This window comes from Haliotis cracherodii, unplaced genomic scaffold (assembly GCF_022045235.1).
Source record: "Haliotis cracherodii isolate W230 unplaced genomic scaffold, xgHalCrac1.p SCAF_9, whole genome shotgun sequence".
Taxonomy (NCBI): domain Eukaryota; kingdom Metazoa; phylum Mollusca; class Gastropoda; order Lepetellida; family Haliotidae; genus Haliotis; species Haliotis cracherodii.
This window is the reverse complement of record NW_027266343.1, coordinates 30,934,947-30,953,247: the sequence shown is the minus strand read 5'-3', so window position 1 is coordinate 30,953,247 and position 18,301 is coordinate 30,934,947. Positions and strand designations below refer to the sequence as shown.

General features: G+C 37.7%; 2 protein-coding genes across 2 annotated transcripts; one reads left to right on the top strand and one right to left on the bottom strand.

Annotated features, from left to right (window-relative positions):
- The first annotated feature begins 4,856 nt into the window (after positions 1–4,856).
- On the top strand, positions 4,857–8,156 carry LOC139451838 (uncharacterized). Its single transcript, XM_071233138.1, has 5 exons — positions 4,857–5,001; positions 5,959–6,280; positions 6,564–6,786; positions 7,166–7,278; positions 8,142–8,156. Exons 1-5 carry the CDS (start codon positions 4,886–4,888, stop codon positions 8,154–8,156), a joined length of 789 nt encoding a protein of 262 aa, XP_071089239.1. The 5' UTR covers positions 4,857–4,885.
- A 1,217-nt stretch (positions 8,157–9,373) lies between these two features.
- Positions 9,374–16,322, bottom strand: LOC139452340 (uncharacterized). The gene is made up of 3 exons (XM_071233783.1): positions 16,073–16,322; positions 14,029–14,921; positions 9,374–10,881 (listed from the first exon to the last, which is right to left on the bottom strand). Exons 1-3 carry the CDS (start codon positions 16,278–16,280, stop codon positions 10,618–10,620), a joined length of 1,365 nt encoding a protein of 454 aa, XP_071089884.1. The 5' UTR covers positions 16,281–16,322; the 3' UTR covers positions 9,374–10,617.
- Between the last annotated feature and the right edge of the window lie 1,979 nt (positions 16,323–18,301).

Here is an 18,301-nt window from a genome sequence, read left to right as displayed (position 1 = left end):
ACTTACCTGAAATGTTACTGAATAATGTTATCAACTCACAAAATTAACATGTTCCGCTTCAGTTGCCATTTATCTAAACAGGTTTTTATATCAGATTTAAGAACATATAATTTCTCTATATTTATGTAAAATATTCTGTTTCAGTACCAATTGTACTTCAGACCATACGGCCCATAATACTGAATATACCTGTCAGTCAGGTCACACATTGTGGACACTCCACGATGATCCCCAACTCTGCCCTTATGACAAGAACTGGCTGCTTTTTTACCCCTACGCCACCACGAGGGAGTGCTAGAAGAAGAGAATATAAGTAATATGACATTACATGACTAATATTGTCTTGACAAATTGAAGGACTGATATTTTCCCAACGTGTTATTATGATAATTCAAGTCTGTTAGTCACTTCCTAACCTAATTCCAAAGCATTGCTTCTCAACATGAGAATTCACATAGTTGTCTATAATTGTCGTATTCGACGTAATATGCGCCCAGGGCGCTCTCAAAATTAGAGATAGGGGGCTCTTATTAGAATATTATTTTCGTGGGGAGAAAACAGAGTTGAAAGATAAATTTCGTGGTTTATGCTGCATATTTTTCTAGAATTTAATTGCCCATAATTAAGGGTGCATATAACACACGAGTGCATATTGTACGCGAATAAATAAGTCTTGTGAACATTGATCAATCGGAAGGTGTGCTAATTGGGATTGTTCACTAGCCAATATATTAGCAAATACCGCCGTGGGCGCTTATTACGTCGAATACGGTAAATAAAGTAGCTGCAGTTACAGATTTTTTTCATAATACTTTGATGTGAAATGTGGTGTATTGGATTATAATGTTATGGTTACAACCGTTTATTAAAAGTATCCATAAATCACTTGCAGCGCTTTCAAAAATATAAAGAAATGCATTTGCGGAGCATCGTCATCAGTTGCTGAATAAAAGCAACAAAACTCTTTCCATATATATCAATTGTACGATTCCGACTTTATCACGTGTTTATGAATCACTATCAATTGGTGATGATACCAGGTGTTCGTGAAACGGTTAGCGTAACCTGCCCCACCGATGACACCCGTCATAAACACGTGCAAAGGCAAGTCACTTGTCACTGATGCGTCATCTCGGAAATGTCTTCTACATGTCTACCATTCAACTATTTCCGTGCTTTACTGGGGCCTTGAGTGTTGTAACCTTGATCAAACAACTTCCGAGCAAGAGTTGTATGACGCTCTTTGAAATCTTCGTAGAAAGTGCATGCTCGATTGATGTGAAATGTAGACACCAAGTGCTGGAGCTGCAGGAATATTGATCTGCATAATGGGAAAGTTGACAATAGGAAAGTTGAAGTCATCCCTCTTGTCATGCAGTCTTGTGGAGAGTGTTTTGTCACTCTGAATCTTTATTATGGATTTAAATATAAAAAAAAATATTCTACAACTAAATATTACTTTTACTTGCCATGAACAGATCCAAGTCACATTATGATCCTACAGTCTCGTGAGGTTTAAGCTCCATATATGTACATCGTGATTCAGTGAAGAACATTCTAAAAGAGATTTGTAGTTTAATAACTGATGGGATTCTTCGGAAGGAAATATCGCCTCAATTGTCTCATATTGCTGGCTTGATACATCAAATACACACGTCGTCTTCGTCGAGCTTGTGTCTGGGAAGACAATTCTTAAACAATTCTTAAACATAGGGGATCTTCTAAACAGACTCTCTTGAAGAAGTCGAAAGTTAATTGAACAAATCGACCAGACGACGAATAAAGTGAACTAAAAATGATAGATGATTATGAAAAGGATCTTTAATTTGCAAATATTGTGTGATTCATTTCCCATTCTCCTTCACCGATTCTTTCTCGAGACAAATGGAAAACAGACAATCCCCTTAAGCCTTCTTTCTCTCTTATGAAAAAAACGTAAAGCCCTCTTTACTGATTACGTTGCTTACCTTAAAGCAATTATCTATGGTAAGCAATTATCTATGCATCTGAGTGTTGGAAATCAAAATCATAACACCGGGTATAACGTTAATTATTAGCATGTTCAGGAATCGCTAAAACAAAATACATTTCTTTTTTAACATTCGAGGAATAAAAGATTCATAAATGACGCTCACAAACGATTATTTGTCAAATAGCAATTTCTTTGAAAGGTCAAGTTGTCTAGCGCGAAACAAATAACTTCATCTTTCTACATCTTCTATTGGACATTTCCTGCATTGAATAAAACACCACCATCATTTCGTATTTGTTGCAAATATCGATATAAATAAGAAATTATTATAACTCCTTTTAAGGATCTTATGGTGTATGATTCCTGATCGTTTCATGGATACATGTTCCTCTTGAGACACTTTGATCTATTTACCTCGCATAGAAGTGCCTCTTTTGTTCTGAGAAAATGAAACATGGTGTCTCGGATTGTCACATATGCCAGTAATCTTCATTGTTAATGATTTAGTAACACCTTACAATAACACTGAGACAACATTTGGATGTCTACATACCAATATAATCACTGCCTGCTGTTGAATTTAACACCATATATCTGTATTGTGTAAACAAGGAACGAGTTTATATAAACAGATCAATTCTTTGGGATGTTGTTTTACACGATCTTAAAGCGCTACATGACGGTGGCCATTGGAAGATACCATTGGAATGTTGATTTACAACATCCGCCTTCGTCTTTCCTTTGTGATAGCATTGCTATGCATATATTATGAGAGAAACACGATGCAATGAGCTATCTGTTTGTCCAACAGATTGATGAAAGGGAAGCACAGAACTCACATTTCACATTGACTCATCAAATAGTAGACAGAACTGGAGAAGGAGGATCTTGGCATTGTATTATCAGGAATGAAGTGGACTATTTTAACTATATCGTGCCGTCTTATGATGTAAGTCTGTAAAAAGGTTGGACCCCTTTAGCTGAAGCACGTTCGGGCATGTTCAGTGGTTTGCAACACAACTGGTATTTGTGGACAGGCAGTCCTGCAATTTCGTTTTTTCACCTGTCATTTGAAATCAAGAGGGAAACATTTCAAATCTCACGGGACAGAAACCATTCTTCTAAGTATAATATCCTATAATATCCTATATGGCACAAGATGACATGGATCATCAGCTTCTTCATTACAACTGAATCACTTGCTTGATAACGATGTTAGAATCTCCACCAAACGGCTATATTTTTCATTGAGAGTTTGGTCGAAGATAACGATGCTTGATAACGATTTTAGAATCTCCACCAAACGGCTATATTTTTCATTGAGAGTTTGGTCGAAGATAACGATGCTTGATAACGATGTTAGAATCTCCACCAAACGGATACTAGTATGTTTTTCATTGAGAGTTTGGTCGAAGATAACGATGCTTGATAACGATGTTAGAATCTCCACCAAACGACTATATTTTTCATTGAGAGTTTGGTCGAAGAAAACGATGCTTGATAACGATGTTAGAATCTCCACCAAACGACTATATTTTACATTGAGAGTTTGGTCGAAGATAACGATGCTTGATAACGATGTTAGAATCTCCACCAAACGGATACTAGTATGTTTTTCATTGAGAGTTTGGTCGAAGATAACGATGCTTGATAACGATGTTAGAATCTCCACCAAACGACTATATTTTACTTTGAGAGTTTGGTCGAAGATAACGATGCTTGATAACGATGTTAGAATCTCCACCAAACGGATACTAGTATGTTTTTCATTGAGAGTTTGGTCGAAGATAACGATGCTTGATAACGATGTTAGAATCTCCACCAAACGGATACTAGTATGTTTTTCATTGAGAGTTTGGTCGACTTGACTATCTTGCCATTAATTACGTGTAATGTGATGTAGAATTTGGCTTTAGTTACATAAATATCACAAGTAATTTTTGTTTCGAGTTGTAGGATTTCCATGATTATTCGCAAAAAACAAATATAAGACCCCAATGAATGTATAATTTTGTTCAAGTGTTACATTAGGAACAAAGGGATGACTTACAACATGTTCAAGACATTAAACTATCTACGTTGGTCATGTGTCAATACTAAGCAGTGATGTTAAAAGTAACCCATGCCCAGGCACAAACAAATAACTAGCCAGTCAACTTTGGATGGTGCTTTTAAACCGAGTGAAAGACAATAGGAAATATAATGTATGAGAAAGGGAAAGTTTTTATATGTTATTACTATATTATAATGCTGTGTTGTATGGTGGAATATTATCTTTTAGGGGCGGTCGGGTAGCCTAGTGGTTAAAGCGTTCGCTATTCCCGACATGGGTACAATGTGTGAAGCCGATTTCTGGTGTCCCCCGCCGTGATATTGCTGGAATATTGCTAAAAGCGGCGTAAAACCATACTCACTCACTCACTATTCTCTTTTATAGAGTAAATATTTTGGTGGAAACCGCTGGGAATATGTCTGAGAGAAAAGTGACCAATGGGTTATTGTTGTGGTCAGATTCTGAGGACTTTTAATAGACAAAGAACAAGCATAATTATTATCCCTCAACATTTGCCAGTATTAAAGACGGACTAGAGCCGGGCCAACTGACAGGCATAGTAAGTTCAATTCAAGGTACTCAATATCATAGAGAGAGACTCCAACAAGGTCCTGTGATGTCAGTCCCACCCAAGACATTCAAACACTTCTGCTTTCATAAACATTAAAAATAAATTAATGGTGGATATATGTCTAGCAGTTAATCGCATAAATAATGGGGCGAGTCGGCCGATTTGACGCCAGGTGGCGTGACCGCTCTATCAGTCCTTCCCTACTTCCGGCCGTGCTAGGTTCAACGAGTGCGCGTCGTCTGCTAGCTGTCAAACCGTTGCAATTTTATAAACCTGTGAGGCATCCTTGATGCTATTTGCCTCTAACATGTCTAGTTACGGCAAATGGACAGTAGAGAAGTTAAAAACAGAGCTAAATAGAAGAGGGGCGCATACAAAGGGTAGAAAAGAAGATTTGATAAACAGGTGAGTAACGATCCCCATGTTCATTCATCATGTTGTTTTGTTGATGGTCCGTTCGGCTAGTGTTTCAGTGAATATTCACATTTTGATCAGTTGTATCGAAAATGAATCATACTTTAAACGTCTTATATTCTCCGCTATAAAACTTAAATCAACAATCTAAATGAAAATTGCACGATACGCTATCGCGGTAGGCCTAGTTAATTTATAATGGATCGTGAATGCGCGCGCTTACTTACCTATAATTGGGCCCCAAATGTGTCACTGTTTCTTTTTCAACTTTTATGACACATCACTGATAGATGCTGATTTCGGTAAACAATATACCTGTCATTAGCCACTCAAGGGCGGGTAACTCTATATTATGGCGATAGGGCTGTTGTGTGGTGTGATATTCGTAAAATATGTCCTCTACATCACTTCCTATTTTGGGTTACGCAAAATCAGTTTTCATTCGTCCAAGGTGGGTCAAGGGACTTCTTTAAAAAAAATGGATTCTTTTCTGATCAATTTCGAATGGAGGTACGGGTTATTCCACATCAAAAACATTCCAGAAACAATCATTAAAAGTTAACGTGTATAGGGCCAACCGCAACGAGTCCTGTATTCGATCAAACGATGACATATCGTGCTTAGGTTTGCATAAGTAAAGTCAACATGGGGTGTGGATTACGAGATTTACCGATACTGCGATAACATCGAGTCATATACTGTAAGTCGATAAAGTGATCTTTTCATCATTGTAACGATCTATTCCAATCCATGATGAGTAATGAGTAGTCATGTTAATGGGACCTGTTTTGTTGCTGTTAGGTTAGGCATGTTGTCTGGAATTCAATAACAATAATAATAATAATGATAATAATAATAATAAACACTAATTATTACTAATAATAACAATAGAATATTTCAATTTGTACTTGGGATATAAGCAATAAAATATTTTTGTTATTGTTTCAGATTAGAGGCATATGACAGAAATGACGACTTTAGAGGAGAGCTGGCGTCAATGCCCATGCAGATCATCCCAGATTGGCCAAGTTCTGGTTTTCGACAGTTGGTACCAGAACACAGACATCTGCTTCCGAAGCTATCTGAAGGACAGATAGAAGTGTATCTGAACCACCGTGCAGCTGTTGACAAGCTGTGCATGTCAGACCTAAAAGCATTGGAGAAAGGGAAGTTGATGTTTGAATCCAAGCGGATAGATGCCTGCAGCGTTCACATATCACAGGATGATCTGTACTTTACTGGTATTGTCAAAGCAGCTATGAAGAAAAAGGTTGGTTTTCTCAAGTACAATTTTTGTCTCCCACTTAATAAAACCATGTATCCAATATTTTTAAAGTCATATCATTAATGATGTCACTACAGACTTTTCATCCCAATTAATACAACATAAAATGCGCAGATATATGCTTCACTTTCATAATTAATGTGGCAATGCATGTGAAGTTTAGTGACCACTATTTATGAAATGTGCACAAAGTGTGGGTGATAATCCTATTGTATGATTTGATATATATCAATGCATATTTTTTATATGACAAGTTTTCATCTTACAGGTGTCTTACAATTTCAAGCTTCGGATAAGTAGAAGAAGTGGTGAGTTGATCAACTCACACTGTGAATGTCCTGCGGGGAAAGGGCCACATGGAACCTGCAAACATCTAGCTTGTGTGCTGCTCATGCTACAATCCTTCGCAGAAGGTTCAGATGCACTAACAGTCAACAAAACTTGCACAGAAAACTTACAGACCTTCCACAAGCCTAGATGTACACATGATGGTAATCATATATTATAAAATAAGACTGTTTTAATTAGTGTGTCACACACACAATGAGACAAATCTCTTCAATACAGCCCATGCAAGTCCATAATACTTGGCAAGACTGAAGTCTAGGTTATTACAGTATCTGAAATGAAGAGTCTCTTGGCTCCTTTTGGTTTATATTGTATGACTATGAATTAACAACTGTTTTTCACTGCAAACTATTTTCATTTCAGAGACTAGATGTTAGTGTATTGTTTTAACAAAATAGTGTAGATATGCAGAGAAACTCTTTATATATTTCACAGTATTTGCAGTATATCATTTGACACAATATGACCTTAACAATGATTTTCACAGATATCATTTTCATTTTACTCCACTTGATTGTATAGGATCTCCCATCAGAGCTGAAGATCTCCCAACTAAGCAGAAGCCATCAATGTCTGATCCACGACCAATGCAGTATCGAAACCTCCCAGGCTACCAGGACCATGTTAGAAACCTGGTATTAAACTTCTGTGCAAACACAGGACAGGCTCTGGCTCTAAGATACATTTATCCCAAGGCAGATATACTGACTGCAACAAAGGATCATGATTATCTTCCCTTGCCATTAACAGAGTACTGGGTTGATAACGCTCTGCTTGTAAGTATTTCTTAAGTTTTTAACACATCATTTCTGCAACAATAACGGTCTGTATAGTCAAAATGTCATGGTGTTTGTTATACATACAGCATATGTTTAGCATATTTTCATTGATTGAATGGGGTAGTATATTGGTTAACCTGGGTTCGATGTCCAATATGGGTACAATGTGTGAAGCCAATTTCTGGTGTCCCCTGCCATGATATTGATGGAATATTGCTAAAAGCGGCGTAAAACCATACTCACTCACTCATTGATTGACGTCAATATTTTACGATTAGGTAGATGTAGTGATGTAAATTGTGTTTGCTGACATTACATTTCGATATGGCCTTTAAAATGTTAACTGAGTAGAACAACGTTTTAATTTGAAATATCAAAATCTTGGCAGATATTGCAAAAAATTAAGTTTTATTTTATAATTTATTTACAGGTGACTAAGGAATCTGCTCAGCTGCTGGAAGTGAACACTCGCACTCAGGCCAAGTGTAAACTTTGGCATATCGAACGCAAATGGAGGATTACTGCATCACGTTTTGGGGATATTGCTCATGCAACAGAGAGAAGAAACAGAGAAAAACTGTGCCAGTCTATTGTCTTTCCTCCAAGTTTGTCTGGGGCACCTGTTGTTCATGGGAAACAGTATGAACCTGTGGCAGTGAAACAATTTGAGTCCATGTATAACTTAAATGTTCAGAAATGTGGGCTGTTTGTTTTGCCAGAGCTTCGATATTTAGGGGCTTCACCGGATGGAGTTATTGACAATGACACCATTGTAGAAATAAAATGTCCATATGTGGGAAAAGATTGTGAAATTGTACCTGGTAAAATGTTCCCATTTCTAGAATACACCAGTAATGGTCTTGTTTCTCTCAAGAAACAGTTCTTACTATTGTCAGGTACAGGGTCAATTGTATTTGTCACGTTCAAAAACATGTTACTTTATTGTTTACACACATAAAGATTTGCTTCTGTGCAAAGTCAATTTAGACAGAGATTTTTGTGAAATTTCCATGTTGCCAAAGTTAGAATTATTCTATAAGAAGTACTTAAGACCTTTTATTGCAGGACACTTTTAACTACTGCATGAATGTGTAGCTGTCTGATATAGAGGATATCACAAGATGCCACTTCATGTAATTTAATGCTACCTAAAATAATGCTCTGTGTGTGTCCATCCTTCCCAAGAGTTTGAAATAATTTGATGAAGACCCATTATATTTTAGGGATAACCCTTTCTTGGTAAAGTACAAAATCTGGGATTAGAACTCACACTCTCAGGCTAACATATTCAATGCGATCAGATAGTGAAATGCATTGCATAATGTTATGAACAAGTCTAATGTGAATGACTTAATATTTTTAAGCAAAGAAAAACACTGCGATGTGATAATTGAAAGTCTGTCCACTGGTGGCACATTTATTCAGGGATTATTTTGTGGACATTTGAGATACAACAAAAACAGTTACTTTCCATCTTCAGCAATTAACATGATTGATTTGCCAGCCCTAGTAATGTAGAAATTTATACAATTCATATAAAGGTAACACTATTTTCAGAGCATTATCATTTGCAGAAGCCCGAGGTCTTCCATTAACTGTGCGACGAAGGAGGGCAGTTGAAACGAGTGAGGGCATCTGCAAATGATAATGCCCTGGAAAATAGCGTTACCGTTATTATAGCTAAAATGGATGGAAATTGTTATGAAATAAAAAGAAACAACAATATCGATTTTGAAACATTCACTGCAATCAACACGAATGTCACTGACCCTTCTTTACAAATATGGAAACATCATAGAACAAACCAGATGACGTCACTATTTAACGTGACGTCACCTATACCTATCCTATGACGTCATCAAACAACAGACGAGCTATGGCCCGTCGTCAAGCAATATGAGGGCATTATCAAGTTACAATAGCCCGCTCATTACTGATAACATGTGGGCGGTTTAATCATAATTTTATCCATTTTACTTATAATGCTTTTTAATGATGGAAACACAAGTGTGAGGAGACTTGTGACAGACCTGTGAAGGTCCGGGTAGAGAATAGGTCTACCGATGTTAAAAGGCAACCATGCTTGCTGTAAGAGGTGACCAATGAGATCAGGTGGTCAAACCCACTGACTTGGTTGATGCATGTTATTATATCACAATTTTGAGTAGATTGATGCTCATGCTGTCAATTACTGGATTGTCTGGTCCAGAATTTAAAATTTAAGATTCAATATCCAAAGGACCAAGGTGAGCTTATGCCATACTGTGGCGTCCGCCGTCTGGAAAGTCAACAATTTATTCAGTGATTTCTTCTTCTGAACTACAAATTGGAAATTGACGAAATTTGACTGGAAGCATCCCCAGGTGGTGGGGATTGAAATTGTACAAATTGTAGTGCTGACCCCTCAGGGGACTGAGGAACAGGGTCAAATAGGGGTAAATTGGCGTTGTTTTAAACGACTTCTCTGTAACTAAGAGATAACAACAATATTTGGTTGGAAGCATTCTCCAACTTGGACACAGTTAAGATCCCCACCGTATAACCATATGTACAATTGCTGAGTATATTGGGAGGAATGCACATATGCTACCAGGACTGTTCATCTGTCCGGAACTCCCAAAGGAGTTAAAACCTTGACCACAACATGCAAACTGATATTATCCCCACACTGTAATCAACAGATACATTGTATACATTTGTTTGTTATGAAGATAATTATACCTGTAATATGATTTATTCTGGATCATAACATGGAAACGGTTAAGATCGTTATGCTACATTTGTATCAAGAGAAATACATGTTAATGCTGTTAGATTTGCCATCCACCCCTTTTAAATGCTGAGTCCAAATTATGAAATAGTTGCAGTAGTACATACATGTACAATGCAAATATATATTTTGTCATGATTGCGTAAATATAAATGTGAGCGATACAGGCCCTATGGGCCTCTTGTTAACAGACCGTCGTCATGTAGCTGGAATATTGCTGGGTGCTGCGTTAAGCAACAGAGGACATCTTTGTGTACATATTAGAATACCAAAATTTCAAATACATGTACTGTGAATGTGATATTAAATTATTGATGACAAAAAAAAGTGTTAATTCTCTTTCATGTAAATGATGTACACCCTTGTAAATACTTTACCACAGCAACAAACTAGTCTCCCTTCTGACAAAAGATGGTCATTTTTATCTATGCAAGCAATCCCACGATTGAATTTCTGAAGTTATTTATACTGAAACATATGAAGGCAATCCTTTCACCCATCAGAACTTTACTGTGTGGTAAGTCTCTTTTCAGAATTTTGAAGGTTTTACCCAGACCAATTTCACGTTCAATGTGAATTCGCTTTGATGCTATTCTCCTGTCATGAACAACTTCCTCTGGCTCGAGCTGAGATTTCCCCTTGAGCATGGTAGGTGTGTTCACATACACATCCTTGGTCGCAAATAAGTCAATCAATCAGTTTATTCATATATAACTGTAAGGCCACAGGCCCATAGTACAGAATACATGACAATGTGGAAGCGGTTAGCAATGTTACAAGGATTCATTTCTTAATAACATGGCATGATATATAAAGAGAGAGAGATTTTGTATAGCCGTTTTGCTCACATGTGAAATTAAAGAGATAAACTTGTATTTATTTGGATGTACATAGTATTTCTGTTCGATATATTTTTTCCTTAAATTGTCATATTTACAACATACAAGTAGAAAATGAAATTCATCTTCGACAACATTTAAAGAACATTGTTTACATAATCTTAAACATTTGGGTATTTTGTTGTGCCTGCCAACTTCAACCATTAACCTGTGTGAGCTGCATCTAAATTGTGTTAATGATATTCTGCATTTTCTTATACTTACATCAGTTAAATATTTTTCTGCGCATATTTGCATTTTAAAATATCTATAATATTCACATTTGCTAGAAACATCTACAGTAGATCTCCATGTTTGAAAGTACATGTCAAAAAGCGTCTGCCTTATTTTCGATATGAACAAGGCATGATTCTCTAAGAAACATTGGTTTTCCCAGATGTAACCATACCCACATTTATACAGTAGACATTTAACATTGTATGCCCAATTTTGATCTCCATTCTTTTCATACAATAGCATCATATTATAACATTTTTTTGGCAATCTACTTACTGGCATTTTTAGTAATTTTAACCAGTATCTTATGATTTTTAAGTAGTGATATATATACAAGGGCACCATAAACCACATTCACCATAAACCATTACGTTAGACGTACTATGTTTAACACCAAGAAATCTTTTGCATGCGTATAAATGTACGGATTCAATTTCTTTAGCCTCTGCAAAACCCCATATTTCTGAACCATAGGAAAGAATAGGAGCTATTTTTGTGTCAAAGATTTTGAAAAAAGATTTATAAGCACACTCGCTAAAATGTTCAAACGTTTGTAAAATGCCCAATAGCACCTTTTTAGCTTGGATTGCTGCATTACATATATGTCGGTTCCATGATAATTTACTTGAAAATATTACACCAGGATATTTATATGAGGTTTCAGTTTGGAGTAATTGTCCCCGAAAGTACCACTTTTCGTTTTTTGACAGCGTATTTCCTTTGCTAAATACAACAATTTTTGTCTTATCTAGATTAGCATTAAGTTTCCACGTATCACAGTACAATTCTAGCTGATTTATCAAAGTTTGTAAACCTTTCACAGTACTCGAGAACATGATTATATCATCTGCAAATAGTAACATAAATATTTTTATAAGTTCAGGATGTAATTGTATACCATCATCATAATTTCTTTTGATTTGGGCTGCAAGCTCATTAATAAAAAAACAGAACAAAAAAGGGCTTAATACACATCCTTGGCGTACACCAGTATGACATATAAAAGAATCTGAATACATGCCGTTTTGTTTAACACATGATTTAACTTCCTTATAAATACCACATAACAATTTACCCATTTTATTACTGACACCATGTGAATTAAATAGATACCATAACTTATCTCTACAGACTGAATCGAATGCTTTCGAAAAAAAAACTGGATGAGTTACCTCCCGTTGGAAGCGGTTGTTTTTATCATAGCTCCCACAAACATCGAAGAAAAGGATTTGAAAAGAAGGTATAAAAGTGACAAAACTCTACTCAGTAAGCATGGGTGTTCCGATAAATATATGGAGAGCCCGGATCGGATGTTTTCAGCAGCCAAGGGGTCACGAAGGAACTGAAAAAATGCAACCGTATCGATCAACATCGCAATGGACGCCAGGAACAGACATGGCATATCGGATACTACTTTGCACAGTGTTATTACTGTCGATCTACACTTCAGGTATGACCATTGCAAACAACGTAAGCTACGTGTGTTCTTATCTGAGTATGTTCGACACCAGAATAAACTTTCATATATGTGAGTACAATCACACCCCTTTGTTTACATTTGAAAAAACAGACTACTCTCGAGACAGTTGGATGTGCAATCCATGTGCATGTACTCTTATATATCTGTCAGGAGACATAGAGTTAAACCCTGGGCCATTAAATAAAGACCTAGAAGACATGAAATTAGCAATCATTCAGCAAATAAAAGATTCGGAGGATAAACTAACAAACGAGATCAGTTCGATGAGGAACGACATTCAGTTGTTACGTGGTGACGTCACAGATCTTGAAAAACAACTCAATGAGATCAAAGAAGAAAATAACATCATGAGGTTGGATATTGATGCTGTCAATGATAATGTTGGTGAGATCCATAATGGTTTTGATGCTATTGATTCACGCATAGAGGATCTTGAGAGGCGTAGCAGAAGGAACAACATTATTATCTATGGTATCCCAGAGAGCGCAAACGAATCTTATTCTGTTTGCAAAAATAAAACTCTGGATGTTCTGAACTCTGCCAGAACTGATGACAATGAACTATTAACTCTGAGGGATATCGAGAGGGCACACAGGATAGGACGCACGACGTCCGATAAACCACGCCCAGTTATTGCAAAAATGGTTCATTGGGATGATAAAATAACGACTCTGAACATGAGAGGTTCTCTTAAGTCCAGAGGCTACGGTATAGCAAACGATCTGACGAGGAAGCAGAGACAAGAAATAAAACAATGCAAAGAACAAGATCCAAGCAAACATTATTTCTATAAAGGTGGTAAACTGTCGTCTGCTCCTGTATGTGATACGTACGCTTCACGTGCAAATACAGAGGTGACTCGACCCGAGTCACGTGACGGAAACAACCCACGTCGGGCCGACAGAGGTAACGCAGGCAGGGGTGGGAGACCGACACAGAAGAGATAGGGGTGTGGCCAGGGCCCGGATATACAGGGGGCATCGTCTGAACCTACTTGTAGTATCATTAATGCTGTGAAACTAGTGTTTTGGAATATCTCAGGGTTGCTCTCAAAGTTATCAGACTGTGAGTGTCTATCATTTTTAAAAACATTTGACATAATTGGTTTGACAGAGACATGGACCCAGAAACCAAATTTTGATGATACGTTCTGCGAATACACCGACTTTATTAAGACAGCAGACAAGATAGCAAATTTTGGAAGACCTTCAGGTGGCATTTGTGTCTTCGTAAAATAAGTCCTGGACCATGATTCCTCTGTCGGCCATTATACTGTCTTTCCTTTGGAAAAATGAGGAAGTGTCAGAACACAACTTGCTTCGCTCAATGATTTGGCGGTCACTAGCGGATCCCCCATAGCTTCTGCTGATGTAAGATACCACACCACGCGGCGTACAACCAATCATGGTTTTAAGTGTGTTCTTATTTTTGTAAGTGGAAAAGGTGGCACTCTGGGCATTTACATTTGATGGCTTCTGGATAGGAATTTCTGTTGCATCAAGTATGACCCTTGTGGTTGGAAATTGCTTGTTAAAATTTTCTGGCATGGTATCACGTATAACTTTCTTTGAGGGCCATGTGTTTACCTCTTGTAGCTGGAAATATAGAAAGTTCATCCAGGTGTTGACAATCTGACCTACAACAGACCGACTGACTTCAAACATAATAGCAAGCTCCATGTCATCTTTTCCTTGTCTCAACTTCATTAAAGTCATGAACAGCTGGTTTTGGGGAGATAAGACACTACATTTGTAGTCTAATTTGTCAACAGCTGGTCCCAGGATATTGAAAAATAGCATGAAATGATCATAACTGTCAAAACTTGTGTAGTACTGAACAGCTCTTGGGTTGAACATGCATTTTTCAATAGAATACCTGTCCGAAGACAATTTACATTGAACAGCGTGGTCTGCAGGCGGTAACCGAGAACTATCCGGATCAGACGGCGTTTCAGACTTTGACGTTTCTATGGACTCCACAGTTACCTCATTCCCTATGTCATTCAAATTCATGTCCACCTCAGCCAAGCTTTTTCTAGGTCCACGTGTCCTCCTTCTCTTCGCAGATGGACTGCTCTCTGGTCTAAAACCAAATACAGATGGCACAGCTCCCTTTTTGAGATTTTTTTTCTCACCTGAACATGCATGTTATTTATTTATCTTAAGACAAATCTCAAAACTCCATCTTAATTTAAGAAAGCAATGATAAGTCAATGATACAGCCATGCTTGTTCAAATTTAAAGAATCTAAAAAAGGATTTCTGATAGATCTAACATGATTAGCTAGCCTAACAACCAAAATCAAAATTAATTGTTTTTAATATATATAATTTTTATAATTTTCTTCATGTTCTTTCCTTTTTGACATTTCATGAGAAAACAAGGGCTGGGATAGGTAACTCAGGTACACAGGTTGGGTGAGTGCTGAGTAGAGCCCAATGGTATATATTATTTCATGAAAAAACAATGAAAGGGTAAGACTCCTGCCCCCTTAAAAAAATATAATTAAAATGCAGGGATGCGAGTTTGTGTTCCCCCCAAAAGGAGGAAAAGTCTAGGGGGGTCTGGGGTCATGTTATTGTATTTTATACATTTTATTGCATTTTAAGCAATTTCGTGCAGTTTGGACAACATTCACACCAAGAAAAGTCAAATAAAGATGGCAGATGCAGTAGAATTTTGAAGTTAAATCAATACTTTAAAAAAATCGGTCATAGCTTACGCGCAAAACTGCCATAAACTGTACCCCCCTTCCCACAAACACAAGGACAACTGTCGCAAGCGTGCAACGTCTGACCCTTTCCCCATGTTGAAGCATATTGAAAAACTTACCTTGTACTTACCTTTTGTTGAAAACAAACAAACAAGGTTGCAATACACAAGACATTAATACAATATTAATACAACATATACGCCCTATCCCCGTGGCATAATAAAGGCATATATGATGCTGAAAGCTTTGATCGAAAACAGGACAATCCGCGACGGTTGTCCGGAAACACGATAATATTTTTTGGATTATTGTTTTTAAATCTTTGAATCCATTTTTTACGTGGAAGATGATTTTTCCGAGGATTTTCCGGGGAGATTTCACATCCCTGCAAATGATTGAGAGGAAACGCAGGCCCTTATAACTTTGGAGGGGGGATACGGGCGATGTCTTTCCATTTAAAAAAAGCAAATGTCATTCGTTTTTACCTATTTCATACATTATGAAAATTCTCTTGGCTAGCAGCAAAAACTATTTCTTAAAATTACACAGAAACGACAGAATAATCATACACACCTAGCAATGTTGAGTGCTCTACATAGTCCTCCGTCCGAAAATGCATCCGACAAACGATGTCATACTTTCCCGGCTCCCACACTTTCTTTGACACTTCGTCGATGCGTTTAATCGCAATCCTCCATTTCATCCTGTCATATACGTCTCGAGGGAAAATGTGTCCTCCAGTTCTTGAATTGCAGCCAGGTACACAACAATACTGAGGCATGTTTATTGGAACAATGGGGTCACCGCCTTCAGACTCGGCTGAGTGACCATAAACCGGAAGTGCCGACTGAAGGACCGTCGGAGCACGCGCGCCCCCTATGGGGAAGATAATTGAGCAACACGCCCCATTACATGGCCATGCCAACAATGTTACTGAGTAAGTTTGATTGGAGTTATACACCAAACATATCTCCACAACCACAAAATCCATTTCTTAACGGACAATTAGCAAATGACAGTGGAGCATAGTGCCTCGGTGAGGAGATCGAAAAGTTGTCACCAGCACAAATTTAATATTAGAATGCAATGAAATGCTATGGGTTTCAGTACAATAATTTGGTTGCGCAGGATCTTAGAGAAAACACTTTTAGGCGACAATATGTACTTTTATTTCAAGGAACTGAACAAGAAGCAGAATGAACTTATTTAATTCATTACACATTTGTATTGTGTGAACAAATAGTGTGAGCTTGCTACCTAGATCTTACATAGTGAGCGAGCGAGTGCGTTTAAATCCTATGTTTGCAGTATTGTTGGTGAAGGACAACACAAAGTCTAAACACCTTACCAATGTTCTCACAATATGTACAAGAGTCACAATGCGAATAGCGATTTTATAGTCATTTCTTAACAGTTTGTGATTTCAGTTCATATTAGCCCATGTAGGGGCACGGGTGGCCAGTCGTCTAAGGCGCCGCAATTCGGCACGCCAGAAACCTCTGATTGTGGGTTCGAATCCCGGTTAGCCCCCGTTATGTTTCTAGGTTTGTCGGCACCATTCCCGAGCTCGTGCTAGTGGGTTTCACCAAAGAGGTAAACGTCGGAGACCTGCATCACTTCGGGCTTTCCTCCCACATTAAGCTGACAGGCCGTGATATAACTGGACAACTGTTAAAAGCTCACTCACCCAGGTTTGTTAAAAATTGAGAACGGTAAGGACAATGTTCTTCCTCCTTCCAAGTACTGCTGTGATTTTATTTTTCTGAGTGCCGAGTTAATTGAGGAGCGAGTGATTGTAACATGTGTCCTGTTTAAGTGAAGATGGTTGTTCGTTTCCAACTGACCGAGACCCGAATATTAAGAGGCTGTCATGATGCTGGCACAGTGATCTCATTCACGTTATAATGTTTCTAGTGTTATATGTATGTACTGTATTTATGTGTATCATAATATTTGACTTTCATTTTGAGCAACCCATTCTTGCCGTAAAAGGCGACTATGCTTGTCGTAAGAGGCCATTAACGAGATCGGGTGGTCAAGCTCGCTGACTTGGTTGAAGCATGTCATTGATCCCAACTGCGTGGATCGATGCACATGATATCTATCACTGGATTGTCTGGTCCAGACTCGATTATTTACAGACCGCTGTCATATAGCTGGAATATTGCTGAGTGCGTCGTAAAACAACCAACCAACTTTCATTTTGCTTTGACTCTGAATCAGTTGATGTCAGTATAACTGAAGGCCCTCTCTTTCCCTCTTTATGTATGACGGTTGGCACACATTCTTTTGAACACATCTCTCCAACACCTGTTGTAGATGCAGCTACTTGAAGATTTGGATTCGATTTACTGATGGTTATGTCAATCCCTTGAAGTTCAGCCAAGCTTATATGTGATTGAGTATTCTGTAAAATGGTATCCAACTTGAGGCTTTATGACACAGTAATGGACTAACTAAAGAAACCTTATACTCACGGTGAAAGTAAAATCTGTCAAGTGTTGTCAGCAAGTACAGTGGATCAGGGTTAATGGTCGGGTGATGATCGGTCTCTTGTAGGGCTTCCTTATCAGTAGGGCTCGCCAATACCCCCTGCTTGACGTTTCAGTTTCTTGACGTGACAACGGTAAAGAACACTCATATCATTTGTCACACGCCAATCACATCGAGGTAGTTGTCACTTGAATCCAAAGAAAGCGTTTACAGTACCCGTTGACTCATGATCAAACTTATGATTTGTCATATTGTTTATTCTTGTTTTATTAAATATTGCAAAACATTTAACCATTTATTCTCCTTCGC